This window comes from Drosophila ficusphila, unplaced genomic scaffold (assembly GCF_018152265.1).
Source record: "Drosophila ficusphila isolate 14025-0441.05 unplaced genomic scaffold, ASM1815226v1 contig_197, whole genome shotgun sequence".
NCBI lineage: Eukaryota > Metazoa > Arthropoda > Insecta > Diptera > Drosophilidae > Drosophila > Drosophila ficusphila.
Window position 1 is genome coordinate 6395945 of NW_025064091.1, and position 27650 is coordinate 6423594.

The 27650-nt window shown below is 42.0% G+C and overlaps 8 protein-coding genes and 2 non-coding genes across 12 annotated transcripts; 3 read left to right on the top strand and 7 right to left on the bottom strand.

Moving 5' to 3' along the window:
* Nucleotides 1-5274: 5274 nt before the first annotated feature.
* On the bottom strand, nucleotides 5275-7629 carry LOC108098116. Its single transcript, XM_017200836.2, is given in 4 exon segments — nucleotides 5275-5604; nucleotides 5606-6038; nucleotides 6112-6413; nucleotides 6493-7629. Coding segments are annotated over 4 exon segments (1788 nt in total). The 5' UTR covers nucleotides 7495-7629; the 3' UTR covers nucleotides 5275-5553.
* A 71-nt stretch (nucleotides 7630-7700) lies between these two features.
* On the bottom strand, nucleotides 7701-9692 carry LOC108098117 (glyoxalase domain-containing protein 4). Its single transcript, XM_017200837.1, has 4 exons — nucleotides 9493-9692; nucleotides 9240-9289; nucleotides 9059-9165; nucleotides 7701-8546 (listed from the first exon to the last, which is right to left on the bottom strand). The coding sequence occupies exons 1-4, from the start codon at nucleotides 9586-9588 to the stop codon at nucleotides 7933-7935; spliced, it is 867 nt and encodes a 288-aa protein (XP_017056326.1). The 5' UTR covers nucleotides 9589-9692; the 3' UTR covers nucleotides 7701-7932.
* A 335-nt stretch (nucleotides 9693-10027) lies between these two features.
* On the bottom strand, nucleotides 10028-11870 carry LOC108098141 (oocyte zinc finger protein XlCOF28). Its single transcript, XM_017200865.1, has 2 exons — nucleotides 11495-11870; nucleotides 10028-11431 (listed from the first exon to the last, which is right to left on the bottom strand). The coding sequence occupies exons 1-2, from the start codon at nucleotides 11765-11767 to the stop codon at nucleotides 10142-10144; spliced, it is 1563 nt and encodes a 520-aa protein (XP_017056354.1). The 5' UTR covers nucleotides 11768-11870; the 3' UTR covers nucleotides 10028-10141.
* A 255-nt stretch (nucleotides 11871-12125) lies between these two features.
* On the top strand, nucleotides 12126-15690 carry LOC108098119 (probable nuclear transport factor 2). Of its 2 annotated transcripts, none has more exons than XM_017200840.2 (4): nucleotides 12126-12379; nucleotides 13007-13078; nucleotides 13146-13244; nucleotides 13929-14243. In XM_017200840.2, the coding sequence occupies exons 1-4, from the start codon at nucleotides 12272-12274 to the stop codon at nucleotides 14037-14039; spliced, it is 390 nt and encodes a 129-aa protein (XP_017056329.1). In that variant the 5' UTR covers nucleotides 12126-12271; the 3' UTR covers nucleotides 14040-14243. The 2 variants fall into 2 exon arrangements, with proteins under 2 accessions (XP_017056329.1, XP_017056328.1); XM_017200839.2 differs by lacking the exon at nucleotides 13929-14243 and adding an exon at nucleotides 14762-15690 and having other exon boundaries at nucleotides 12131-12379.
* On the bottom strand, nucleotides 15621-16773 carry LOC108098118. The gene is made up of 3 exons (XM_017200838.2): nucleotides 16482-16773; nucleotides 16157-16280; nucleotides 15621-16053 (listed from the first exon to the last, which is right to left on the bottom strand). Exons 1-3 carry the CDS (start codon nucleotides 16533-16535, stop codon nucleotides 15836-15838), a joined length of 396 nt encoding a protein of 131 aa, XP_017056327.1. The 5' UTR covers nucleotides 16536-16773; the 3' UTR covers nucleotides 15621-15835.
* Nucleotides 16774-17880: 1107 nt separating this feature from the next.
* On the top strand, nucleotides 17881-19344 carry LOC108098142 (microsomal glutathione S-transferase 1). 2 transcript variants are annotated; one of them, XM_017200868.2, is made up of 2 exons: nucleotides 17881-18009; nucleotides 18954-19344. In XM_017200868.2, exons 1-2 carry the CDS (start codon nucleotides 17881-17883, stop codon nucleotides 19278-19280), a joined length of 456 nt encoding a protein of 151 aa, XP_017056357.1. In that variant the 3' UTR covers nucleotides 19281-19344. The 2 variants fall into 2 exon arrangements, with proteins under 2 accessions (XP_017056357.1, XP_017056356.1); XM_017200867.2 differs by lacking the exon at nucleotides 17881-18009 and adding an exon at nucleotides 18431-18652.
* A 991-nt stretch (nucleotides 19345-20335) lies between these two features.
* Nucleotides 20336-23812, top strand: LOC108097958 (cystathionine beta-synthase). The gene is made up of 4 exons (XM_017200566.1): nucleotides 20336-20460; nucleotides 21993-22217; nucleotides 22285-23326; nucleotides 23396-23812. Exons 2-4 carry the CDS (start codon nucleotides 21995-21997, stop codon nucleotides 23697-23699), a joined length of 1569 nt encoding a protein of 522 aa, XP_017056055.1. The 5' UTR covers nucleotides 20336-20460; nucleotides 21993-21994; the 3' UTR covers nucleotides 23700-23812.
* A 58-nt stretch (nucleotides 23813-23870) lies between these two features.
* LOC108097957 (dolichyl-diphosphooligosaccharide--protein glycosyltransferase subunit STT3A) lies at nucleotides 23871-27633 on the bottom strand. The gene is made up of 6 exons (XM_017200565.1): nucleotides 27303-27633; nucleotides 26768-27096; nucleotides 26263-26652; nucleotides 25773-26060; nucleotides 24974-25453; nucleotides 23871-24721 (listed from the first exon to the last, which is right to left on the bottom strand). Exons 1-6 carry the CDS (start codon nucleotides 27400-27402, stop codon nucleotides 24167-24169), a joined length of 2142 nt encoding a protein of 713 aa, XP_017056054.1. The 5' UTR covers nucleotides 27403-27633; the 3' UTR covers nucleotides 23871-24166.
* LOC122319731 lies at nucleotides 24794-24878 on the bottom strand. Its single transcript, XR_006245304.1, has one exon. It is a non-coding gene; the product is annotated as a small nucleolar RNA Me28S-U3344 (small nucleolar RNA).
* LOC122319726 lies at nucleotides 26137-26220 on the bottom strand. The gene has a single exon (XR_006245299.1). It is a non-coding gene; the product is annotated as a small nucleolar RNA Me28S-U3344 (small nucleolar RNA).
* Nucleotides 27634-27650: the final 17 nt, after the last annotated feature.

Consider the following 27650-nt stretch of genomic DNA (forward strand, 5'->3'; position numbering starts at 1 on the left):
TTGACATCCTGGACATTATCAGCTTCATAAACTAATACACACAGTTTCCCTTCACTTTCACCCACGGCACGCACTTGTTTTCGCCCGCTTTTCACGCTCTTTTCTCCACCAGCGAGAAAAGTCCCGAAGAGTGCAATGCCAAATATGCGGAAAAAGCTGAGAAAAGTCCTTGCTTGCCAAACTGGTCATCAGATCTAATAGAAAGAGACAGAAGCACCAAGAGTGGGAGGGAAAATGAGGGACGAGTGTCCATGTCTGGGCATTGTGTTTCCCATTTTCCGCTTCCCGTTAGTTCGTCTTTGGCTTTGGCTGCGTGTCAAACGGTAAATTTGTGCAGCGCTCTCCCTCCCACTCATGACAATTACAGTGGGCATTCGATAAAATGATTACAAATAAAATGCTCTTACTAAATAAAATTACTTTGCATTTTATAAGTTTTTAGTCTTAAAAATATAGCTATAGTAAAATGAATACCTCAACTCTTTTTAAAGGATATTTACACTTTTTATAGATATAGGTAGAGCCCTATTGAGCATAGAAGTACTTAATTTAAAGTAATACAAAGCTATATCCCAAAAAGTTCTGTTTTATCACAAGAATCCATAGAGATCACTGAGATTCTTAGCTCTCAACGAATTATAATTACTAGTTAATATGTATTATTGCGGAGTTAACAAAATCTTACTAAGTAAACATAAAAATGGTTAAGTGAAAAAATATGTTTAGATATATAGACTATGTATTGCTAAATCGAGTTTATCGAGCGATCCCTGTTCCGTGCATTCTGTGTTTTGTCGCGCATATTAATCATAAAGCGGACACGCGTCGCTTTACGCACGTCTGCCGGCTGCGGATGCGGACGCGGATGCGGATGCGGATGCGGAAGACTAGAGACTGTAGCCAGTAACACGACACTCCCCAAGCAGCCATTGCCCCATCTTGAGTACTGTCCGCGTATTAGATTTAAGCGCGTTATAAATGAGCCAGTCCAATACACAAGCACACATAATTTCTGGCTCCTCTTTTACTTTGGCTTTCGTCTGCTCATAAATCAAAATTTTCGTTTTTGGCATTTTTAAAGGCCATAGAACTAACAGTCGAGTTTTGGGTAGTGCGGCTTTTACCAAAGGGTGGGGGTTTTCCTCTTCCTCTTCATTTTTTCCCTGCGACTTTTGGGGAGAACCGGGAAATGGACAGCCCTTTGCTGTCCATGACGGATGATTGGATTTTATGTTGATTACGAAAATGTCTGCGACTGTATTTGTGTGTAAGTCGAATATTTGGCTTTGCCTTTGCACAGATATCTTTTATATTCCCCTGAAAAAATTAGGCAAAAGTGTGGTAAGGGGTAGAAAGTAGGGTATTGATGACCAAATCTTAGTTGTCGTGTAAAAATTCTCAAAAAATATATATTCATTTAAAACATAGTTCGTATTGGAAAGTATTATATATTTTATATTTTTTGTGGTATTATACATTTTTTTATTTTTTTAGTATCAATCCCTTAAAATACATAGATTTACTGAAGTCTTTGAAAATGGACTCATCACTTCATAATATAAAAATTACAAAAGTTGAAAGCTAGTTTACTGAGTATTACCCCGTCGAAATACTGGCAATCGTTGGCTCATCTTAGTTTAACCCCCACCTTCTCGCTCTTTACTCGTATTACCAATTTTAGTCCAGCCCGAACTGCGGCATTATGTTTGGGGGTTGGTTGGGCGTTTCTGTGGGGGTAAACTGGGATATATCACATGGATATTTCGGTTATTATTGGCCATATTTTAATGCTCTCGCTGCTCCGTCTGCTTTGGGCCAACCGAGATTTGTCGTAGTCCATTTTTGATTTATTTATGTGTTTATTTGCCTTGTTTTTGGCTTTGCGTCTGTGATTACTCATGGCTCCATGGCTCCCTGCTTGCCCGTCGGGGTGGCTCGGTTTCGATTCGATTTGCATATTATTTTATTTGCATTTTACATAATAATTTAATTTTATTAGTTTTGCTGCATCATCGGCATGGTGGTGCGGCTCAAGTTAGCCAATCCTAATGGCTCCTCTAATGGCACCTTGGTGGCCATTTTGCCCCCAAACCGATTGTGTACACAATTTGAGGTCATCGGCCGACATTTCATCGTTGTTTAATTTTATTTGCTATTTCTTATTTCTTTGCTCTATTGGGGAAACTTAATGCGAACTACGCCTACAACCGACCACGCCTCTTTGTTCGTGCGGGGGCTCCATACTATAATTTCCAGTTGCATTTTTGGGCATTTATTTTCATGGTTTACTTGTAGCATATTTCGCTGGCCGCCACATTCATTTCACTTTGCGGTGTGGGGTGTTAAGAGTGGTTGGGTTGAAGAGGGCGATGGGGTTGGGGGGAGGAGAGGAGGGGAGCAGTGAGGAGTGAGGAGTGAGGAGTGAGGTCAGGGGTCAGTTAGTTGCTGCAGGGATTGGCCGACAATTGCCGCAGTCTTTGGAGAGTCTTCCCAGCGCGACGGGCAGTCGTAAATTAGTTGCGAATGCCACCAGTAACACTATCAACAACAACAACAACAACACCAATAACAACAACTATACCACATAACAACAATCACACCAACAGCAACAAGAACAAGAACAACAATAACAATAACTAAACGAAATACAACTGAAAAGTTGCACCGTGCAGAGGGAGAAAAGTTCAAAAAGTCGAAAGGAAAAGTTCAGAAAAAGTGTGAGGTGAAATTATTATTAAGTGCTTGCCACAAAATTTGCGGTTGCCTTAAATTGGTGCACCTGTTTGCGTTCGAGCGAGAGTGTTCTAATTAAACACATCCACATGGAATTCAAAATACCTACACCAAAAAGTTGTTTTACATGAAATCCAAATAGATAGTTTTAATTATTAAACATTTTAGAAACTTGAAATTCAAACACACAAACTATTATTTGCTAACTTATCTTCAATTATAACAAAGTCTTTCAATAATCATAATATCTAAGCTAAGTTGCGTTTGTAAACAAATAAACAAATCCCCAAATAACAACTTTCACCAGCCGCAGGTACAATACAAATAGTTTAAGACCCCAAGCAAAAGCGATCACGGCCATCAATGCAATATTATATGCCACTTCAAAAACTATTTTTCCCCACATTAAACAGTTGAGGAAAATACCCCCAATGTGATGGGAAAAAGAAAAAAAGAAAAAAAGCACATACATAAATACTCGTTCCATCAGCCCGATTCAAAACGACTTGCAGACAAACCTGAAAATCTGACTCTGAAGCCTTAACGTTCGATGCAATTTGGCCGGCTTCTGGTGGCGCTGCCATTACCAATTATTTGCGCTGTTATCGCGACCTTCTTGCGCTGACCCCAATTTGGCCAATAAGGTTTCCTTGTCGACAAAACAGCAAGGAACGAAAAAAAAAATAAGGAAAAAAGGTAAATACAAAGGGAAGGGGAGCCGCAAGCTTTGAGTTTCGAGCTTGGTGATTGCCTTCGCGTCTTGGCGATGGCAGCTGATTGAAGTGCAAGGTGAGGCGGATGGGGTAGTGGGTAAAGAGGGGAAAGTGGGGGAAGGGGGGAAGGACGAAAGGACGAAGGACCGACTCGATCAACGGACTCGATCGACGGATGAACACGGACTCGACCGATGGAGGGGCCAAATAAGAGGGTCCTTGGGCGGGTTTCTCTTTCACTTTTAATGGCAACTGGCATAATGAGCTGCTATGTGTGCCATGTGCCACCAGGCCAAACTCGAACTTGCTGCATTTGTTTTGGCCACTTGGGACCTGGCTGAAAATCAGCCCTCTACCCTCTACCCCATTTCCCATTCCCCCCTCCCTCCATCCACCAAATTTTTTACCCCGGCTTTTGGCCAGCATTGACACAATAAAATATTTGTTGTCGTTGCATTTATTGACGCATTTGCTCTTTTGCATATTTTGAATGTAACCATACCCTTTTAAAAGGTATGTTTTTATTCTTACTAAGGCTAACTACATTTATATTCCAGTTAATAAATCAAATGCTATGGCAACAAAACTGCAACCCAAGAAAAAGAGTTCAAAGTTACACCAATAAAAATTACACCAATACCCTTAAATCAATTAGGTTTAAAAAAAGCGATTGTTGATTTATTGAATTAAATTGGTAAATCAACAAGACTACAAATCTAATAAAAAAAACACCAATGCAAACACATTTGCTACTCACCAATAAATACATGGATCGTTAAAGATTCACCAATAAAATAGAAGATCAATAAAAGTTATTTTGAATTTATCTGAAATTGGTGAACTGAACTTTGCATTCGAATTCCACCAAAATCCCTCCAAAGAGTTGCTAGAAATCCGCAGAGTATCCACTATTTTCGAAAAGTTCGAATCCCCCAAATTCTCTTCGCTTTTTGCCGTTGTTGTTGGGGCTCCGCGACATGCGACAAAATAAAATGTAATTTCTCTTTCAGGCCCAGTTCCAGTTTGCAGTTTGCAGTTAGCAGTTTGCAGTTCCCAACCCTGGCCAACATGCGACAATTCAATGCTGACAACAACGACGAAAAATGGCAAAAATAACAACGATAGTAACAACAAAATATGCAAATCGTATACGTACTTTCTAGTTGGGCGAGGTCAGGCACACGGGGTTTGGGTTATTGGCCAAATTGGAGTCAAGTGCAATCGTATTCCCGCCCCATCGAACATAAATAATTTAAGAGTGTGAAAACAAATTTCTTCTTTTTACATTTTTCTTTTTTTTCTTTTTTTTTTTTTGCGCCTGGCTCGACCGGAATTTTGTTTAGATTGTATTTCGGTTGACTGAAAATAATTACAGCAAAAAAGAGCTTTGTTATTGTTATAATCTCGTTAAAATGCGATATTGTGATTTTTAATTGTTATGCTTTTTTAAATGATTTTATTTTGTTGCTAGTTTTGTGTCATTGCCATTGATTCTGTTAGCCTATTTCAAAACTTTTTACACAAGCTGCACTTTGTTGAATTTATTTATGCCGTTCATTTGTATTCAAATACGGGGCAGTGACATTTTTATTTCGGAAAATTTCAGCGCCAAAAAGTTAAGCTTTTCGATCTGAAATCGTAACTTTTCAAAGGTCTTTATTAAATAGAACATAAGTTGGGTAAACATTTATTTTCCCTTTCTGTAATAGTTAACATATTAATTACAGTAAGCAAACAGAGAAATAAAACCCAATAATATAGAAAGATAAGCAATAATTGTTATATTTATTATTTGCTATAAATAAAGTTTATAATATAAGCCATTACATTTTAGTTGTAATAAAAATGTGTTTATTTGTACAATTTTAAGGTTTTCTGAATGCTTCTATCTTATCTAGGATATCTAAGATCTAATTCTTAATGTATTATTATAATTTGTTACATTTACTCTTTATATATTTTTACGATTTTGTGTATTTTTTTTTAATTTATTTACTTATTTTGTTTTTTTTTAATTTGAATGAGACTGCTTTTTTGGGTTATCGAAGCCGACAGATCGAATGAAAAACAGTGATTGAAATCCTGGTTTGACATCCGATCCGCCGAATTAGGAAACCAAAAGATCATTCTCGTTCTTCTTCATTTCCGAGAAATTTGGGCGAAAAGTTCGGTGAGGTGAAAAAACTAGACCTATTGGAGATTTTCGTGCGCAGTCGCTTGTTGGTCACCAATTGTGACATTTTGCGGAGCGTGAGGTAATCCTTGTTCAGCATGCGGCACAACTCGATGAAGGTGCAGAGTGGCGGCGACTTGAGTTCGGTGGCCAACGCGTAGGCGGAATTGAGCACCTCCGTTTGCCGCTCGTACTTATGCAGCACCGCATGGGACTTGGCCATCAGCATGGTGCTGAGGAACTCCCAGATCCGGCTATTGCATCCCCGCGCCTCGTCCACGGATTTCTGGGCATACGACAGGCTCTGGATGAAGTGGTTCTTCAGCATGTGTCGATCGGCGAGTTCGTGGAGCAAGTAGCTCCTTTCAATCGGCAGTCGGGCGAACACTAGCCTCTTCTCCAAGTAATCAATGTAGTTTCTGTGGCAGAAAATATACGCGTATAATGATGTTGATTTTCTGGAATTTTTCTAATCACAATCTAATCACTCACTGATCCGCCAGGCGATCGGTGGTCTGTCTTTCGGGACCCGCATAGGTGGAGTAGGTGGATCGGTCCCCGAAGATGAATTCCGTGTGCTCCAGTGGCTTGGCAATCGGTATATTGAGCAGCTGGCACATGGCACTCTTGTCGTATGGGGTCACCCGCGTGGATGGGAGGCGGTATTGTTCGCACAGGCTCAACGCCAAGTTGTTGTACACCTCGTTCATGAACTCCGTCTTCCAGGGCATCAGGCGGTTCGTCTTGATCACCACGTAGTTGCCCATCACGTCCTCCACGAACTTGCGAAGACGCTAATTAATAGAAGGAATTATATAGTTAAAAACAATTTATAGTTAATATAAAGGAATATATTTCCTATCCGAAACCCACCTTGATGTCCTTCTTTTTCCTCAGCACCTGAATGGTGCGAAGGATACTGAACATGTTGCGCCTGGTCTGGTACTGAATCCTGAACAGATTCGCCTCCCGCATGCAAAACTCCATTCGTGGACTCCGCTGGTAGTACTCATTGTACATGGGACTCCTTGCCTGAAGCATTCGGGTGAAGGTCTTTAGCCGCTTAAACGAACTCTCCAGATGCTCGGTTCGCGCTGGCGAGGAGCCGAAATTATTGTCGAGCAGACAATTGGGATTGCGGCGAAGCGTTTTCAGAAAGATGAAATCCGTCCAGTTGCGACCCAAATAGTTTTGATAGTAGATCTTGGTCTTGCGACGCCGGCGTTCGATTTCCAGCGGCGAGAGGATCACCTCCTTGCGATCGATAATGCTCTGGACATCGCACTGCTTTTGCTCCTTGAGGATCTTCCACAGCGGTCGCTTGTCAGCCTTGCGCTGCTGCTGCTGCTTGTACTCGTAGAATCCCGGCAACTGTGTCGAGTTCTCCATGAAGAAGTTCGCCATACTGTAGCCGGTGCAATCCTTCAGATTCTCGTCGACAACACGGAGGCGATTTTCGAAGCCCCTCAACGCGGTGCCCGCATGCCGCCGGACATTGTCGTGCAGCAGACTCTTGTTGTCCTCGAATCGATTCAGATCGTACAGGGCATCGGCCAGCTCCATGGATATGTTCGCATTCCACGCCGCCTTCGCATCCACAGCCTTTAAACTGTCCTCCAAGGCGAATTCCGTCAAGGCCACCGACCTCTGGAACTTGCTGCGCAGATACAATGCCTTGTGATCGATGCCCTCGTGCTCCTTGATGCACTTGTCGAAATACTGCTCGGCGACGCTGTTCTTACGCATCCGCGCAAAGTACTGACCCCAGCTGCGGTGGATCCAGCGCTGCTGCTCCGCCGGCCAGTCGATGGACTCCCATGGCTTCAGATTTGCCAGCAAAACGCCGGCCGGTGCCGATAGACCCATTTCCTTCATCCTATCTCCTCGTCGGTCAAGTAAAAAAACAATTAAAAACTAACTACGGCAAAAAAAATTGTAAAAAAAAATAATAGAAAATTGGAAACCAAACGAATTTGTCTTTCCTAAAACAGAAATGGAACTGACGATAAAGTCAAACAAAAAAAAACTAAATAAAAATAATTGAAATGCTTTAAGCTAATTACAATAAGAAATGGATACACTTGGTTTATCGACAGTTTATGTAATCAAAATGTAAGTATTTTAAGGCCCTGTTTTCATTCACCATGTGAATTTTACAAAATCAGCAACAACAGATGTGTGATACAATATAAAACATACAAAATGTGCAGTAACAATATCGCCCGTAAATTCAACCAATAACCGTAACAGCAAAACGAATTCCAAATACAAAGTGGTGTGTACAAATATCAGTGCTCAGGATCGTTGGGCGGATCACTTCTGCTGGAAGGGATCCTTTGCGATGTACTTGTCCAGCCGCTGTTCGCCATCGGGCTCCACCTGCGACAACTGGCCGAATCCCTCCTCGTCGACGAAGCAGATCTCATGGCCATCGGGATCGCCAAGGATCACCACCGAAACGGTGGCCTTTCCCGGCGTATCCAGCGTGATCAGTGGGGTAAGGATGGCTCCGCCGGCTGCCTTCACCGCCTCGTGGAGCGGCGGCTGCTGGGCCGATGGAATGGCAAAGGCAATACGCCCGTAGGCCTTGGCGCGGTTTATCGGCTCTGCGATCTGGGTGACCTGCAGGGAAGCCTGCTTTTCGCCGTAACTCAATCGCAGGCTCTCCTTGCTCTCCTCAAGAACTTGCAGCTTCAGCAAGTCATGCCAATACTTCCTCGAGTTCTCCAGATTGCTCACATTCAACTCAACCGATTTAACAGGATCGGCACTAGCGGACGCCTCATCGATCACGAAGAACTTATAGCCATCGGGGGAGGTGAGCAGGCTACCTGCTTTTCCAGCAACCTTAGTCACAGGATACGAGTGCTCGGCGGCCCGGGAAAGGATATCCTTGGAATGTATGGTCACGCCGCCAAAGTCATTTCCTGAAAGCAAAAAGAAATAATGAGAATAAGTACAGATAATAAAGTCAAATATGCAGTTCATTTTGTGATAACCGAAAATGTTTGAAAAGATTTTAAAACGCAGTCTAATCGAATGTCTGAAAGATAAAGATTTGCTTATTCATAAAGAAAAAGATTAATAACCTACTATCTCTACAAAATTATACCCAGTCACTTATCAAAAACCTATTAATAGTAGAACACTTAATTTTAAAGTTGTCGACGATAGGAAAACCCATTTGTGCGTTACGATAGGATCTGATTTGTACTTTCCACATACGAATTAATATAATCGGGTACAACTTTGTGAAAATCTTTACGGTTACCTGAGGTTACCAATATTACTATTTGAATTTTGTTGGAGATTTTATTGTAAGCTTAAAATCGTTTAAATTCGTTACAAGTGCATTAGGACTTAAGACTGCAATTTGCCAAGCTAAGGGTTAAGGATATTTAACCCTTATGTAAACTAGTTTTTTGTGTATATAACTTACCCATTTCGTAGCTGCTAACACCATAATTATAGGTAAGTTCAATAACGAAATGCGAGCTTTCGGGTCCATATCCGACCATAGTTTTGCTCCAACGATTGTCGTAGGGCCTGACAAGGGTTAAGCAATTACCGGTTAGTCCTGCCACAATTTACCAGCATATATTTATCTCCCTTGCACTTACCCATTGCAGGCGGCATCGCAGCCCTCCTTGAATTCCTCATGCCGCAACACCTGTTGCCAAGCGAGATGGCGATAGAAAAACAAAGCAAGAAACAAAATTTTAACATCGTCATTATATGACATTATCGGGCATCTGGGCTTTTTAATTAGCAGTCGTGTGTCGTTGACACGTTGTTCAGATAAAACTACAGCCAGACATAACAATCACGATAAGAAAGTCTACCGATTTTAGAAGATATCTCCCCTCTTCTCACCTTCATTCCCAAGATTTGGCGAAAGAAAAATGCATTTTTAGCTCGATCTCCGATTTTGAAAACATAGTGAAGTGCACGTCCCGAAATCGCCGACATCTTAAAGTTTATTCCCTGCGATTTATTTAACTGGCGCTGAGTGTATGAAAATGGTTTACAATCGAATTTCGGCCTTGTTTATGTACGTTCGGCAGCAGTGTGACCGTAAGCAGTGCGCCACAAAAGAAAGACTTATTTGAGCTTTTGGAAATATCGATTGGAAGATATCGATGTTTCCATTTGCAATAAAGCTTATCAACCCTCATAATTTAAATATCACTTCATTCATCATTTATTGTTATTAAAAAATAAATTAACTATAAACATTTTCCCAATTACAGCTTTAAAATGTATATATAATTAAATATATATATTTAAAATGTATATATAATTATTATTGTAAAAGCAAAACGAGTAAGTTATAAATGCATTTTTACCCAAATATATATTCCCATACGAAACACTTCAAAACTTTGGTAAACAGATTAAAAAACTCTTTAATAAATTGTAAAATCAACCACGCGGTAAATCGCTTATTATTTAACAATTTTTGCTAATTCGTGAGACACTGTGGAATATTCTGCCTTGTTCTTGTACATATTTGGATTGTTAATCATAAGGTTACTGAAGGCTTAAATTTATAGTCGTGGTTATGCTCTTCTGATTTCTCCCTTTCTGAATGCTCCTGCTCCAATTTGTGCTCCCATTGTGGATCTTCTGGATCCTCAGGTTCTGTTTTGTGCTGCCAGTCCTCTAGTGCATCCTGGTTAAACTCCTGCGTTTGCTCCTGAAACTCTTGATCTTTTTGTCTCTCCTTTTGCGGTTTATTAGATTGTTTGCTCTTCCTTAGCTTTTTCTTCTTGTGAGGATGATCCTGGCTGTCCGCCGGCTCCTCTAGATCCTTCTCTCCCTCCTGATTTGGCAGATGCTCCTCCTCTTCCTCCTTCTCCTCCTGATTCTGCTGACGTTCCTCCTCCTGATTCTGCTGACGCTCCTCCTCCTGATTCTGCTTATCCTTCCTTTTTCTGTGACTTCTTCGACTGCTGTGCCGTCTGAGATGCAGCTCCAGAGTCTGCCGCGAAACACAGGCCTTCTGACAATGGACACAAGCAAAGGGCCAGTCCGGAGGAGCTCCGCTGCCTCCCTCGATGGTTTCCGCATGCAGCCGCTCGTGCCGCACCTGCGAGGCATGAGTGCCGAACTTCTTCTCACAATGACCGCACTGGAACCTCCTTTGACCCTCGTGAACGACGCGAACATGCCGGCTAATTGCGCTTTTGTGGCGAAACAACTGCGGACACTGTTCGCACTTGAAGCGCTCCCAAGTGGGATTGTGGGTGCGCAGGTGGGTCAGCAGCTCCGTTCGCGTCACCTTGGCCACGCCACAGTGCTCGCACACGTGCTCCTTGTGCTGGGCATGCCGTTTCAGGTGCTCGCCCAAGGCGTTTTTCGTGCTATACTGCCGATTGCACAGCTCGCAAATGAGTTCCCGCAGCTCCTGCTGCAGTTGCTCCAGCTGCGGATGGGCATTGCGCATGTGGGAGCGCAGCTGTTCGTACCGCGTAAAGCATTTGTCACAGCTGCGGCACAGGAAGGGCTTCGAATAGCCTTGATGAACGCTGCGAATGTGGGCCTCCAAATAGGGCAGCTTGTACACCTGCTTGCCGCACTGATCGCAGGCCAAACCGGCGCGCCTTTTGTTCGTTGAGGGCTGATCCATCTGCTCCTGGCTGTCCTGGTACTCGTCTGGGTACTCCTGTTCGTCCTGGTCCTCTCGAACCTCTTCTTTTTCTACCAACCCTTCTCGCAGATCATCCTCCAAGTTTTCCTGCCCTTTCTCCAGATCCTGCTGGCTTTCTTTTGGAGTTTCCTCTAGCCCATCCTCCAGTGGTTCCTCCTTGACCTATGGAAGTTCTAAGAAAGTATTAATTTTGGTTTAAGCAGTTATAAAGCCGCATATATCCACCCTGTCCATTAAAGTATCCTTGTGATGCCATTCACTGAGTTTCTGGCTGGATTCCCTTGCCACTTGGCACAGTTCCTCGAAGTAGGCCACCGCATTGTGACACAGATTGCAGATTTCAGTGGGGAACCCCTGCGGCTGCTGCAGGATGTCGATGTCGAGAAACTTTTGGAGCATCGCAATGAGTCGCGGATCGGGACACTGGCTCTCCCGATCCCGCAAATGACGCAGGCAGATCCTGCACAGGCGGGCCAAGTCTGTGAATGCGGTGAACATCGCTGCAGATGGAGGTGCACCAATTGCGACGCGTCAATTGGTAACCAGCCGTTTTATTTTCCGAAATTTTTCTCCTCCAAACAGTGGGTGTGCTTTCCGGTGTGACCGGAGCAAATCGGCACCTGTTGCTTAAACGGTCACTGTTTTCGACTTCACTTTATTATTTGAAATTAAATTTATTTAATTTATTATTTATTAAATTTATTATAATTATTATTATAAAGATGTTAAGTATATACATTCATTATAAAATTATTTTTAAATTCTAATTCAAAATCCACCAAAATTGCCTGGGTTTCGAGCTTGACTAAACGCATACCCAAGTTCGCCACTACTTGTTTGTCAGCCCTGTTTGCCTTATTCACAAAGTACTCCGCTGGTCTCACTGTGCAATCTCTAGCAAAATTCAGTTGATTATTATTTTAGTTTTTTAAAAATATCGGGTCGTTGCGATCGGATTTCATTCTAAGCCTTTAACCGCCAAAAACCGCCGCCAAAACAGAAATGTCGCTGAATCCACAGTACGAGGACATTGGAAAGGGATTCGTACAGCAGTACTATGCAATCTTCGATGACCCGGCGAATCGGGCAAATGTGGTTAACTTCTACAGCGTAGGTTTTGTTGTTTATCATCTCTCCTTTATGCCTATTTATCGCTTTTTCTTGTGCTGGCCTCCTTTATCACGCTTTCTTCTTGCTCATCCTCCGCCCATCTGTTGCTGTCCCGCTCACACACAGGTGACGCGCGACGCGCCCTTGAAAAATTCCGCCTCCTTAAAAAATCGGGCGCAAAACCAAAAAGAGCGCGAAAATAGTTAAAACGCACCTGGAGATATAGATGGATCTAAAAACGAGATATCGGGGTAATAGGATGAACCGGCCAGCGATCGATTCTCGAAGTTTCGAGTGACACATTACGCCCATGCTCGCATAAATAAATACACACATGCGAAGTATATGGCCAACATACAGACGAGGTCAACGCAATACAAGCTTAGAAAGCCATAAATAATATAAAAAAGAAAGAAAGAAATCGAAAGAAATCAGAGCTTAAAATTTGACACCTATTTATAAATGACAACTTTTTAATAAAGTCCAGAACTACAGCCCGAAAAACGAATTAATGATCCAGTTTTGCTATACAAGCATTTAGATATACATATATATACATGTATAAGATATTTATACTATCCCTACATATTGATTTCAATCATTTAATCAGACATGTCTTTTTTCTAGGCAACTGACTCCTTCATGACCTTTGAGGGCCACCAAATACAGGGTGCACCAAAAATTCTTGAAAAGGTTCAGGTGAGTCATGGTTATATGAATTATTATGTCGTTATTGAGTATATTTTAAAATATTTAATTCTTACAGAGCTTAACCTTCCAAAAAATTACACGAGTGATAACCACAGTCGATTCGCAGCCAACATTCGACGGTGGAGTTCTAATTAATGTCCTAGGAAGACTACAGGTAAGCAAATCGACACTTTAAAGCGAAAACAAAAAACATCAACCATCCAAAAATATATCCCGCAACTTGCCGTCCAAAAAAATGAAGAGTCTGCCTGTTGTACAGTGGCGGTTAGGATAATAGCACCCTTTTTTATTTTTTGTGTTTAAATCAACATTTAAATTTATATATTTGTAACATTATTCAGTCTTGAACCTCACTTATAAAAATGTATGCACTATAAATATTTTATATTTGCATTTTTTTAATCTGTATTTCGTATTAGCTTGTTTTCACTCTTGCAGTCTTTTATTTCTTGTATAACTTTGATTATATCTTACCATATTTAAACCTAGAATGTGTACCTAAACACATAAACAGTTGTATATTGTCAACAAATAAAGTTTTGTTTATTAATGAAACCAATATAAACAACTGTTAAGCAGAAAAGGTATTGCTATTAAAAGAGAAGAAATAAATAATCAAAGTATGTTGATTATACTGCCCACTTCTGTGAGTTAAAGAGAGGCAATTAATTAAAACGACTCGCTAAGCATTAAATTCATATGTAGTGTTTCTTCATGGCTTTAAAATAAAATCAGTGCTATTAACCGACCGCCGCAGCATCGGATATACCACATACACCAACCGTATCGTATATCGCAATCCTGGTTATAATAAACCTAAAATATTGAAACGACGCAGGCCGATGACGATCCACCGCTCGCCTTCAATCAGACCTTCCTATTGAAACCGGGCGGCTGTGGTTTCTACGTGGAGCGCGATATATTCCGACTATCGCTGCACAATGTGTAGCCCTGCCTCCAGTCAATCACTGTTTAAGATCAAGATCAAGAAAAGCAGCCAAAATATCACTCAGCCGCGAAGAGACGAGACCCAGTTCAATATCAATATCAAAAGAAAAACCTATATCCAAGCGATAAGTCCGTCGCTTAGTCCACATGAAACAGAATGCGAATATCCTTGGCGTCTCGTCGTAGTTCAATTTCTTCCACTCACTCTCACAGTACGTGAAAGCCCAACCAACCAACAATTAACCAACACAAAAAGTTGCGCCTTTCGTTTCGTGCATGGTTTTTCCCTAATTTCAAATTGGTTCTGCTCACAGACGGTCGCTGGCAAATGGAACTTAGAAATCTGAAGCAAAAGAGCTTAAATTTTCTAACCAAATCGTAATTAAGAACACGTTATATAAACTAACTACTGGGCCACCATTGTTATATTTCAATACATTTTAAAGCATTTATTAATACAGTTTATAATGTATTCAAATCGAATCTTACTTTCTGCACATTTTATTCCATTTAACTGGCGACCACTTTACAGTGAACCCCCACCTGCACGAAACCAATTGGCTGACACGACCTTTTCTCTGATCCTGGCTTGAACTTGTGTGCTTTCCCCTTTCATTTCTAACACGAAAATTACAAATGTTTTTCGCACGCTGTATTAATGGAATAAAACACAATGATTGATTGATAGTTAGTGTATTAATGTGTGATTTAACTACCTTGCAGTGCGACGATGATCCCCCACACGCCTTCTCGCAGGTGTTCGTCCTGAAGGCCAACGCCGGCACCTTCTTCGTGGCGCACGACATCTTCCGTTTGAACATCCACAACTCTGCCTAACTGAACCACATGTAGTATCCACACCACTCAGCAACACACACCCACACACACACACACACACTCGACATCCAAAGATGCGCCTAACGACAAACGGCTGGCTATGGAAATCAACAAAGTAACAAAACGGCGGCCAGAATGTTCTCACGTTTATCAACAAATGAAAATGGAAAAAACAAACACACACAACAGGAAGAAATTAAACGCTAACTACTATTGCGATGTAAACGAATTGGGCCGCCAGCTCACCTTCATTTGCGTCCCATTGTGCCCGGTGCTCTCGATTTACGGGGGCCCATCGAATTGTATATTTCGCAAACACCTGGATCTCGAGATCCAATTTAGATAGGCTATTAAATTTTGTATACATATGCTTTGCGAGGAGCGCTCGGTTTTCATCTTCCCCGGAATATAGAACTTTTTAACCAACCTACTTATAAGAAAAAATGATTTGTGAAAATTCTATAAGTCTAATACTCCCAATTGTGTTAGAATTCAACAATGAATGTACTTATTGAAATAATTTTAGATAGACTTATTACAAATGGTTTCCTACGAATTTCCCAGTTTTGAAACCGTAATCGGAGTGCCGGGCTAATTACTTTTTCTTCTTTTACTTTACTGTTCGTCCACAGAGTCTTATAAATCCTCATGATACTCTCACCTTCTATAAAGATGCTTAGCAAGTACGAAGATATGTTATGTTGTCGGAAATATCGACTTTTGCTTTCTTGTATAACTAATTGAATGATGGCGAATTACTTTTTATTGTGACAAAAAAAAAAAAGAACACTTAAGTATAATGATTAACGTTAAAAGTTGGCGTGTTTGTATGGTCGATGGAATTCTGATTTTCAGCCGGAAGAGGAATATATATCCTTACAACTATTAAATGCACAAGAAAGAAGCTCCGAAAGAGAGAAGATTTGGCACAGTGGTGGTCTCCTGGTGGCCAAGGTGGGCTCACTTATCGCGAAATGTGAAGACGGCATCGAATCCGAACAGCACCCCATTGACGATGGACAACGAGGCCTTGATGAGGGCGAGATCCCGAGTTCGGGTCCTGAACGAGAACTCCCAGGCTTCGATGATGAACACACCGCTGGCCACGAACAAAGTGCAGCCGAGGACACTAAAGAATATGTCAATGCGCTTGTGGATCGGGGCCCGCATTAGAACACCTAAAATATATTTTAATTATCAGTAGATGAAGAGATCACACAGTTTGGGTCTTTTTTGAATATCTCTTTGAAGTATTTGGGATTTTCTTTTACCAAAACTCACCTGCAAACACCCCGATGACCACAATTATATAGCCAGTAAAAGTGCCTGTGGCCAAGAAAGATGTCATTATATCGCGATCGTTGAAGCTGTAGAAATGAAGCACAAGACAAGCTACCGCAAAACCCTATAAAGCCATAGACATTAATTGTATTTTAATTTGTATTATTTTTTGTATCCTTTTTAATTATTTAAAGAACATAAAGTAATATGTTCATTTTTTAGAAATCATAGTTTTACTAAAGTTTTCAAGGGCATGGTTTTTGTGTTATAGAGAGTTTTCCATCACAAGTTCTTTTAGGGGATCACTTGAAAAAAAATTCTTTACCAATTCTAAAAACTTGACCACATTGAGGCGGCCTTTTCGCTCGCCGTGAGACATTTTGTGAAACTGCTGTCGCTGACAATCCTCGAAAATGTGGTCCAGTTTGAAAAAAAACTATTTGCCGTAGCTTTCGAAAATCTCTGCCTCGACTTATTCCGTTCGGATTTTTCTGGTACGTGCTCGCGACGACAGAGCGCTGGATAAACTGATTCGATTGGATGCCACTGGACGGCGGATGGCTGGCATCCAAATGATGATGCTGCCGCCCAACTGCATCCACCACAACCACCGAAATTAATTAATTACACTTAGGAAATAGGCTTTTCATTTTTGGTTCCCATCTCTGTTTATCCGTTTACTCGGGCCTCTCGGGTCTGTTCGTGAAGTGGACACCGTCTGGGTTTTCCGCTGTAAGCTGCACTCGAGCCCCCATCCCTTACAACTTGATTGAGTGGAGCATAATGACTATATATAGTAGGCATGCATGTATGCTCGGATCTGGGTGCCCGCCCTATGGAATCATTGTGTGTTTGCATTATCATTAGCCCAAATTCGCTGGCAGAAGGTTAGGCCCAAGATCGAAGCGATTTCGCGGAATTGGGGCCAGCGGCTTGGGTCGCCAATTTCCAGATGGCAACCAAGTGGATAATGGAAAACAGATCGTTTCGAAAAACGAATCATTGGGAAATGTGTTCCCAAACGAATGAATAATGTGGAACTATTACTTAAATTGCGTATGAGGAATTTTTGAGATTTGAAAGCGAAACTTTATGTTGCTTCAGAATAATGAAAATATTTTGCATTTATTGTTAGTAATATTATTTCATTAAAAACCCACCGAATTAATGGGATTTACGATAGTGCCTTATCAGTTCAGACACCTTCTGATATGATTGAACAAATACAGGTGCACTTGTAACCTATATTTAGCTTCCCTTATCGCTTGATTGGCCAATTAATCCATATTTTGTTTTTCAATTTTGAAATTGAACATCTTCTGATTTTGAAATGTACATAACTAGTAGGAAAACTAGTTGAGCTTTGTTGAGCGTTTTTGTTTTTGCAATTTGACCGGTAATTACTGGCAATTTGTTTGCTTTTGTTGTTTCATTTAATGTTAATCGCCAGCACTTGAATGCGACTGTAACTAGTTGTAACTATAGTAAGGTATTATAAATCATGATCGAATAATATGCAACAACCAAAAAACACAACATTTATTGTACAAACATTTGTGTTTAAATAAAAGAAATAAAAACAATTAAACAAACTTAATAATTAATTTCAAGGACAAGATGAGTTTTATTAAATCTATATACCCAATTATAAACTTTCTAAGGTATTGGCGTAATCGGTTTTAAACCTGATTTCAAGTAGTTTCAGTCAACAAGTGTCTTTCAAAATGCTAAGTCCCGAGCTTATTTCACTGGAGAACCAGGTGTTCCGATGCTACCTGGGATGGTCGGCAGTTTTGGTGCTCAAGATCTTCGCCACGGGCATTTATACGGGTCTGATGCGCTTCATTACGGCCGTAAGTAATATTCTTAAACTTACGTTCTTTTTTCGGCGTTATCTACATGCCATCTACATGGAAATGGTTTGAGATACATTTTTCTACACGTACAATTGCGTCCAGCCTTACAGCACCAGGAATTTAGGTGTTTACTTACATCCATTTTTTTCTGTATTTTAGATTTTTGTTAATATAATTTTTAAATTAATTTTTATTAGCACCTATTCGAAATTAATTATGATATTTACGCTTCAGTTTTATTTGTTATGCTGCTGCTGTAATTTTCCCTTGCTCTCTCTCACCGCTTCCTCTCTCGATCTGGCATCCGCTGTCTCAGAGTGACTTGCACTTTAATCAATAAGCAAGAGCGAGATGGAGAGCGAACGAGAGAGAGCTTTCGGTTGCCGGTATAAAAAAAGGGAGCAAATGCGGATTACGCTCACTTTAATTTTTTGCTGGAAGCGAGCAAGTTGGCGAATTTATATAGTTCTTTACTAAGTTACTACAATTTTAAAATAAAAACATTAAAATGACCAGCCCAGTGGAATTATTAAGCCTTGCCAATCCCGTCTTCAAGAGTTTTACCTTTTGGGTGGGAGTTTTGGTGATCAAAATTCTTTTCATGAGCCTTTTGACCGGCCTGCAGCGATTTAAGACAAAGGTAAGAGGGGGTAAAGAGCGCCAAAGGAGAAGAGGTCGCACAGTGGGGTCAAAGTCTCGAGCCAGTGAAAGTTAAAACAGATCAAGCTTTATAAATTTATTTAAATTAAGTGGAAAAATATCACGTTAGTTGTTTGCTTTAATCGGAATACTCAAGCACAATGATTAGTTTATGTAAAACCAAAATAAATGGTATATTGTTTTGAACTCAGATAAGATTGGTTGGACTTACACTGACTTCGACTGCCGTAATATTACTAAAAATGGACAATAAATTCTTACCATATCCTTTTTGTTTACAGACCTTTGCCAACCCTGAGGACTTGATGTCCCCCAAGCTGAAGGTCAAGTTCGATGACCCGAATGTGGAGCGTGTGCGTCGTGCCCATCGTAACGATCTAGAGAACATCCTGCCGTTTTTCGCCATCGGTCTGCTTTATGTTCTGACCAATCCGGCTCCCTTCCTGGCCATTAATCTGTTCCGGGCCGTGGGAATCGCTCGTATTGTCCACACTCTCGTTTACGCCGTGGTCGTAGTGCCCCAGCCATCCCGGGCCCTCGCCTTCTTCGTTGCCCTGGCCGCCACCGTCTACATGGCTCTCCAGGTCATCGCCGCCGCTGCCTTCTAAGCACATAGGTCTAGTCGATGTATTTTTTGTTTTATAATAAAAGTTACAAATTTTCCAAAACTGATCTGTCACAAATGTAAGAAAATTCCTTGCAAAAAAAAAGTTGGAAGTGTGTTTCCTTACAATACTATTAAAATCGTACTATATTTATGGTAACAATATGCCCTTGCGATATTTTAAAAAAATTGGGATTTTTTTTTTAATTTAGAGAATGTGTTATGCAGCATTTTTATGTGACTCGAAATACGAAAAATCAGTTCCCCATTAAAATATAACGACTTTTGAACTTTTCATGGTTAATGCCAAAACCCGTAAAAAATTTAAGAAAATAAGTAGTAAAACTTTCGACAAATATTCAAAATTTGTTTTCCTTTTTAACTGGTATGCAGCTTTTTTGTCATCAAGAAAAACAACAAAAAATTAATTCCTTATTAAAACAAACCGATGTTTGGCTGTTTTACTTAAGTTTTTTTGTTTCAACATGGCAAACTGTTAAAATAAAGTGTTTTTTATGAACAATAAACATTTGTTTGGCACAATTACAGGTTGAGAAGCACTGGTTGAATAGTTTGCAGTTTGGGAGCACAGTTTTAAATTCTTTGTTCGGCTTTGGAGCTTTTAGGTACTGGTACTTGCTTTACAATTTGTAGAGATACAAAAGTATCTTCTTAACATCATACCTGATGTTTGGTGTGTGTGATTGATGAAATTTTACGTTTTTTTAGCCTTACAAGAAACAACAGACCAAGCTAGGTTGAGTAGAGAGATAACCGGTTGCCAATGGCTCTCTTTGGTTCCCGGCCTTACAGTGGACTTCACCTTACTACCAAAATTAAAAGAAAAATTTAAATGTTTAGAATTAATGCTCAAATATTTAATATTGCTTTTTATCATCATAAGATGGTTTATTTTTTTGTTTGTACGGATTGCAAAAAAATGTAATGGATTCTTTTCGTTTTGAACTACATATGTAATTACAGTTGGTGGAACTTGTTCGGGGGATAGGCCCCAATGTGCGCTGCCACTGCTTCTGCCGGCGTCGCAGTCGGCAACGACCGTTAGCCGCAAGTGGTTTGCGTTGGTTGGATTTTTTTCCCAATTGCTTTCGTTGGCAGCATCGTGGCGGTCGCTTCTCGCAATTCTTGCTGTTAGTTGCTCCTTAATCGCATTATCTCCACTAGTAAGTAACTAAAACTAAAGCTAAAAACATTCCAAAGACGTTTCACCATCATCCTTTTCCTGCAAAGTTCCTTACTTTGTCTCGCCCGCCCTTATTTCCTACGGACTTCGAAATAAAGTTCAAACCGGCAAAATAGACCTATACAGAAAAGAGAAGAGAGAAACATGTGCTCGTTTATTCTTTGTGTTCATTTTTTTATTTTCCGTTTGTTATTTTTGTTTTTCTATTTTGAAGCCGCGTGCTTGCGAAACAAATATATACAAAAATACATATGTATTTACACATGGAGACTTGAACATGCTGGGAGTGTACATGTGTGTGAAAGGGGGGAGATAAACAAGAAAGAGCAATAAAAAGTCCTCTCTTTCATTCTCCCCTTTTTCCTGTGGGTGGTGAAGGGAAGTAGAGAAGAGTTTACACACGAAAAAATTAACAACATTAAATATATGTAGGTATTTTTTTTTTAAATCTCCTGTAATTTTATTTGCATACACTAGTTTTTTAGGCCCCACACTAGTTTTTTAATGATAGCTTTATTTAACAGATTCCGACCTACCCTAGAAAAAATTGAAATCCAAGAGATACCCACAAAACGTGGCGCCAGATACCATTACTTTCCATATAATATAAACATACATACGTATATGTATACACTGTCCCTTATTTGAGTTTGCTTAGTGGATGATAGAATTCGAGTAGCGTATCGATACAATCAATCACTGCCACCTGGAAACCTTATCTAAAAAATACACCGCAACTTGAACAGCAGGCACTACTATTGATTTTCAACTTAGAGAAGAAGAAGAGAAAAGGGGACCTTTAGATAAAAACGGAGATCAGTGAACGGAAAAATAGAAAGATTCACAGAAATAAGAAAGATCTTGTCAGTTACTAAAATTCTCACACAACATTGCTAATTTGTTTATTTCGCTGAACTTTCCCCACTTAACTTGATAAGAAAATCCTTGAGTTCAAAAATAAACAAAATAGCTCGTCATCGCCCTTTGAGTAAATATTTCTGATCAGTATGAAATGAGTCTGATCTTGATGTTTTAATTATGTACGGGGATTACTATATCTTATTGCGCAAGTTAGAACATTGATAAGCTTTCCTTCCTGTTTTCAAATGGCTCTTCTGCCTATCAATTCTGTCACGTCATCGGTTTTAAGGCCCGACCTTTTCGCTTTCGATTGAATAATAATCTCACGCAATTTTACAATCTCAGTCGCAATGAGACAACAAGAAATATATTTCGAATCAGCGTTCTTCTTTGATATTTCCCCAAGTGATCCCACCGGAATCTGGGGTGATAGGCTCTGGGGTCATCGGAGGTCCAGCAGCACCATCTGGCGTTTTGAAAGTCATAAAATTGTACAAGTATTTGTCAGCAGACTCATTTTTCAAGTGGTAACCAAACACGATTATCATTTTTCAAAATTTGATGATGTCCTAGAAACAAAATAAGTTTCTACTTGATTTCCTTTGTTTAATAGCCAGCTTCATTAAGTTCATCTCATTATTTTCCCTGTAGAGATGCCCAAGCCGAAGCCATACGAAAGGCCCGCGGACTTCATCGATCCCGGAAAGCCATCGAAATGCAAATGGCATCTGGGAACCACCGAGAAGTCGCCCCACACACAGCGGGGCATCGCCCACCGCCAGCAGATCACCCCGAACATCCTCGAGGTCATCGGATGCACTCCACTGGTCAAATTGAATCACATTCCGGTCAGCGAGGGAATCGAGTGCGAGATGTGTACGTCAAAAGGATCTCCTCTATAATATTTCAAGACTTAATTGTATTCAACTTTTTCCCTTTTAAGATGCCAAGTGCGAGTTCCTCAATCCCGGAGGATCGGTGAAGGACCGCATCGGCTATCGAATGGTGCAGGATGCTGAGGAGCAGGGACTTCTGAAACCAGGATACACCATCATCGAACCGACGTCGGGCAATACGGGAATCGGACTGGCGATGGCCTGTGCCGTCAAGGGCTACAAGTGCATCATCGTGATGCCGGAGAAGATGTCCAACGAGAAGGTTTCGGCGCTGCGAACTCTGGGTGCCAAGATCATTCGGACGCCCACGGAGGCCGCCTACGATTCGCCGGAGGGATTGATATACGTGGCGCAGCAACTGCAGCGGGAGACGCCCAACTCGATTGTCCTGGATCAATATCGCAATGCTGGCAATCCGCTGGCCCACTACGATGGCACAGCCGCCGAAATCCTCTGGCAGCTGGACAACCAAGTCGACATGATTGTGGTCTCTGCGGGAACGGCTGGCACAATAAGTGGTATTGGCCGGAAGATCAAGGAGCAGGCGCCCAATTGCCAGATTGTCGGCGTGGATCCGTATGGTTCGATTTTGGCGCGGCCGAAGGAGCTCAACAAGACCGATGTGCAATTCTACGAGGTGGAGGGCATTGGCTATGACTTCCCGCCCACCGTTTTCGATGACAGCGTTGTGGACGTGTGGACAAAGATCGGCGATCCCGATTGTTTCCCCATGAGCCGACGTCTGAACGCGGAGGAGGGTCTGCTGTGCGGCGGCTCCAGTGGCGGTGCGATGCACGCTGCCCTCCAGCATGCGCGCAAATTGAAGAAGGGCCAGCGCTGCGTGGTCATCCTGCCCGATGGCATTCGCAACTACATGACCAAGTTCGTCTCGGACAATTGGATGGAGGCGCGTGGCTTCAAGGAACCGGTCAACGAGCACAATCACTGGTGGTGGAGTCTCACCATCGACCAGCTACAGCTTCCCGCTCCGCCGGCAGTTCTCAAGTCGGATGCGACGGTCGGAGAGGCCATTGCCCTGATGAAGAAGCATCGCGTGGACCAGCTGCCCGTTGTGGATCAGGATGATGGGTAAGCCCAACGAAATTGAATCATTCTATGACATTTATTACAATCCTTTGTTTTTATTTTTTAACTTAGTTCTATTTTGGGCGTTGTGGGCCAGGAGACACTGATCACCCAAATCGTGAGCATGAACCGTCAGCAGTCCGATCCCGCAATCAAAGCCATTAACAAGCGAGTGATCCGCTTGAATGAGTCCGAGATTCTGGGCAAGCTGGCCCGCGTCCTCGAGGTGGATCCCAGTGTGCTCATCCTGGGCAAAAACTCTGCCGGCAGAGAGGAGTTAAAAGCGGTGGCCAGCAAGCTGGACGTGACCACTTTCATCGCCGCCGGCAAACAGAATCCTAAGGCCAATGGCACCACCAACGGCAGCAGCCACTAACCAAGAGGGTTTCCGAGAAACCCATCCTCCTACCGACTATATCTACGCTCTGTTTAACTTATACCCGCATGCATTTTGCCTTATTCTCAATAAAGCACTTTTATATACACCAATCCTGATATGTAGTTGCATTCTGGAGTTTCGACCAACCCAATAAATAAGAATCGCTGATCACTTTTCACATTTGTATAATATATATTTCATTCGATCGCTTACATACTGGTTTCTTGTTTAAGGAGCTACACGCATGTGGTACACTTCAGACATTTTTAAAATAATGTATTAAAAAAATAAATGGTTCGCGTGCAAGTGTATAAAACTAAATGCAAGGCGGCGAAAGCAGGTTTTAATACTCGTTGAGCCATAGAGATTACCGAATGTTCGAGATAGACAGAGACAGAGAGCGAGTTAATGTTAATGTACAGAACACAGAATAGAGTGGAATGATATTGAGTTCATCTTCATCTTCAGACGCCGCGATTTGGCAGATCCTTGACCTTGTAGATGCGCACCAGCCAGTGCTCCGTGGTGTAGGCCTCCTCCAGGACATCCAGTTCGAAGTCCTTGTTGCCGATCTCGGCCGCTCGGACGCGATCGTAGCCCTGCGCCTTGCCGCCTTCCGTGTACATTTGCCCGAATCGATAGTAGCACATCTTGTACATCAAACAGTTGAGCAAAGTGGGTGAGCCCTCCTTGTCCACCCGGAACTCTCCATTGGCCGCATAGTAATCCTTCTCACGGATGTGCGCCCCACGATCCGTGCTGCCGCCAATGCGCACCATCCACAGGAACTTGTTAATATCGTCCGACGAATAGCCAGTGAGTCCACCGAATATCACGAGGACATAGTCCACATCCAGTTCCCGCATTATCTCGTAGGCTTTCTCCTCCGACGAGGCCATCGCTTGGCCAACCCGCGAAATGTGCGTGTTGTTCCAAGTGTTGTTGTCCACCAATATCGTGCGATTGGCCATAGCTGTTATCTGGTAGCCATAATCCCACCAGGACATAATGCGGGCATCCTGAAAATTAGATTTGGGTGCGTTTAATTTCGGCCGCTCAATGGTAAATCGTAACAGGAAATGGTCTCAATTTTTTTTGTCAGCTTGGTTGTTTTAGTACTCATTATGTTTCATACTCTTCCTATTAAGAATTTATATAGTAGTCATCACAAAAATAGGGCAATGCCTTGTTGGAAACTTAGCCAGATAAAAAGTATATAAAGCTAAGTGGGCAAGCCCTGTGTACAAAAGCAACTTAATGCGAAAACCCACCTCCGGAGTGTTCATTTGCAGCCAGTAGTACGCCTCACGAAAGTCATCGAAGATAATGCGACCGCCGTCGTGCGACCTGGCACTCAGCACAATGCTGGGCGAGGAGTACGCCTCCGAGGTGACCCAGGTGCAGTGCAGCGTGTAGACAATTAGCATTAGTGTGATTACACCCACAAATCCAATTGCCACCTCGCTCTTCACCCCGCCAGTTTGCTGTTCCAGCTTCTTGTGCTGCCGCTTGCTCTCAACACCCTGCCGCGCTGATCCACCCGCATCCACGCTCTTGATATACTTGGCCAGAAGATGCGAAATGGCGATACCAGACAGAACACACATCACGGGCGCCAGGACCAGCATCAGTCGAACCATCACACCGGCAAAATAAATACTGGTTACGCCATACAAAATAATGAAGATATTCGAGTCCGTGAGCTTGGAGAAGCAGAAATACAGTCCGGCGGGAAAGAGGAATACCAGGATCTGGAAATAAAATAAACACATTAGTTTTAAACTGATGGGTTAGGCGAAAAAATAAGTTTATATAGCTCTGCCTCAGCGATCAAAGTGCAAGGTAATCATTAAAATGCATTAAGGCGCAACTCATTCGCATCGTGGTTAAGTTATCATCTTTGGCTATATATATCTTTGGTTATATATAATACACATGTTAACATGTTAAAGCAACAATCAATAAAGCAAATAATATGAGTAAATTTAAAAAACTATAAAAAAAAGGAATTTTAGAAATGCTTCGCTTTATAAATGATTTTAAAAATAATCTCTTAAAAAACTAACCCACCTGCAGATCAAAATAGAAGGACGACCAGGATGTAGGCTGGTGCTCCGACACCGAAGCAATAATTGGAATGTGATTCTTGGCGTAGGACGGATCCAGTAGCGAGTAAAATCTGCCAGTCCAGGGAGACACTTTTCCTGTTAGTGTCAGCAAGGTTCCCACTACAAAGACCACAGTCAACACACTAGAAACCAAAGTTTTGAAGAGCAGATCGAAATGATCCTTGGGAATGCGAGAGCGCAAGTAGTCCACAAATGCGTGAATCTGACAAAGACCAAAGGTTCCTAATGCCTGCAAGAAAAATAATTTTCTTTAATAAAAGCCTTTTTGATATCTGACAAGTAAATTAAAACTATTTAATTGAAGTGATTAGATCAGCATGGTTTTTTCGTACTCATTATGTTTCATACTCTTCCTATCAAGAATTTATTAAGTATTCATCACAATAAATCACTAATCTCTTTAAAGATTCTAAGTAGCATTAAGTTCTTACCAGCATGTGCTCAGAGCTCTGAATGGGTTGGAAACCCACGAAGGATATCTGCATGGACAGAATTGTGCCCACGCAATAGAGCGTGCTGTACGCTATGTAGATCCTGTGCGAGAAACGTCCGGTGATCATCAGAGCCAAAACGTGCAGCGGAATTAGGTTGATCAGAAAGACATAGCCACCCCAAGAGGATACCATATAGAAGTAGGCCAGGGCCGACATGGCTGACCAAAAGATCGTGCCTGTCTTGACAGCCTTGATCCACAAGTAGTAGGTGAAGAGCATGCAGAAGATGGCGATGCCCTCATTGTCATACGATCCGGCCACAGATCGGGAGATATACCCCGGAACGATAGAGATCAAAGCGGCGGCCACCAAACCGGCTCCAGTGCTCTAAAAAGAGAAGAGATCATTAAAATCACGTGCGGAACGTAGCCTTGCAATAAGGACACTTGTTTTCAGTTAACGGTAAAAGTATTTTTCTTAATATTTAATATTTTCAACTTACGTGAATCTCCTTGGTGAGAGCATAGGTCACCAGCGTGGTCAGCGAGGAGAAGAAGGGTGCTAGGAAGACACACACGTTCCGGATGTCGATGGTCACGTTGAGCAGCCACATCAAGCGGTACAGGGCCGCCGAGGTGAGCATCAGGCCGGGATAGATGGTGCCGCCGATGATGCGGCCCAATGGATACCAGGCGCGGTCATCGAACCAGTTGTGGAACTTGTAGAACCCCTGCTCCGCCAGGAACCGCGTGGTGCGGTAGTTGAAGTACGGGTCGAACTCATGGATAACGCTTTCAAATCGCAGCACGGAAAACAAGCGCGTGGCAAATGCTGTTCATTTAAAAGAGGAAAAGGAAGTTCGATTCGGTGCTGGCAAGAGGAAGACGCGCGGCTAGTGGTGGCATACGGGACTATCGATATTTTCAAAGGGCTGATATTAAAATATCGATAGTGAAGAAGCTTACACCAAATGCCAATGTTTGATTTTTTTTTCAGCACGCCCACTCAAACAATGCAAGTACGCATAATTTACTCACACAGGACCGCTGCCAGAATCAGAATAGCCAATTTGACCAGGTGCTCCTGCTTTTCCCAAGTGAGCAATCCCCGGGCGACGCCGCCCACGTCAAGCGTCATCTCTTCTGTTCAGCCTGCCGGTGTTTTTTGGCGTTGTTGATTTCTGTTTAAAAGCAGCAAGTTACCCTTTCGCTGTGTTAACTTTAATCTGGATGTCCAAAATTATTTGTGCCGCACTACTGTGACAACTTTTTGTATTATTTTCGCACAAATAACCACAAGAAATTGAATGCGACGAAATTGCAAACTTGCCATTCGTGGCAAAGAGCGAAGAGTGCTATCGTTATCGCGCGGTGTATCGTCTGGTT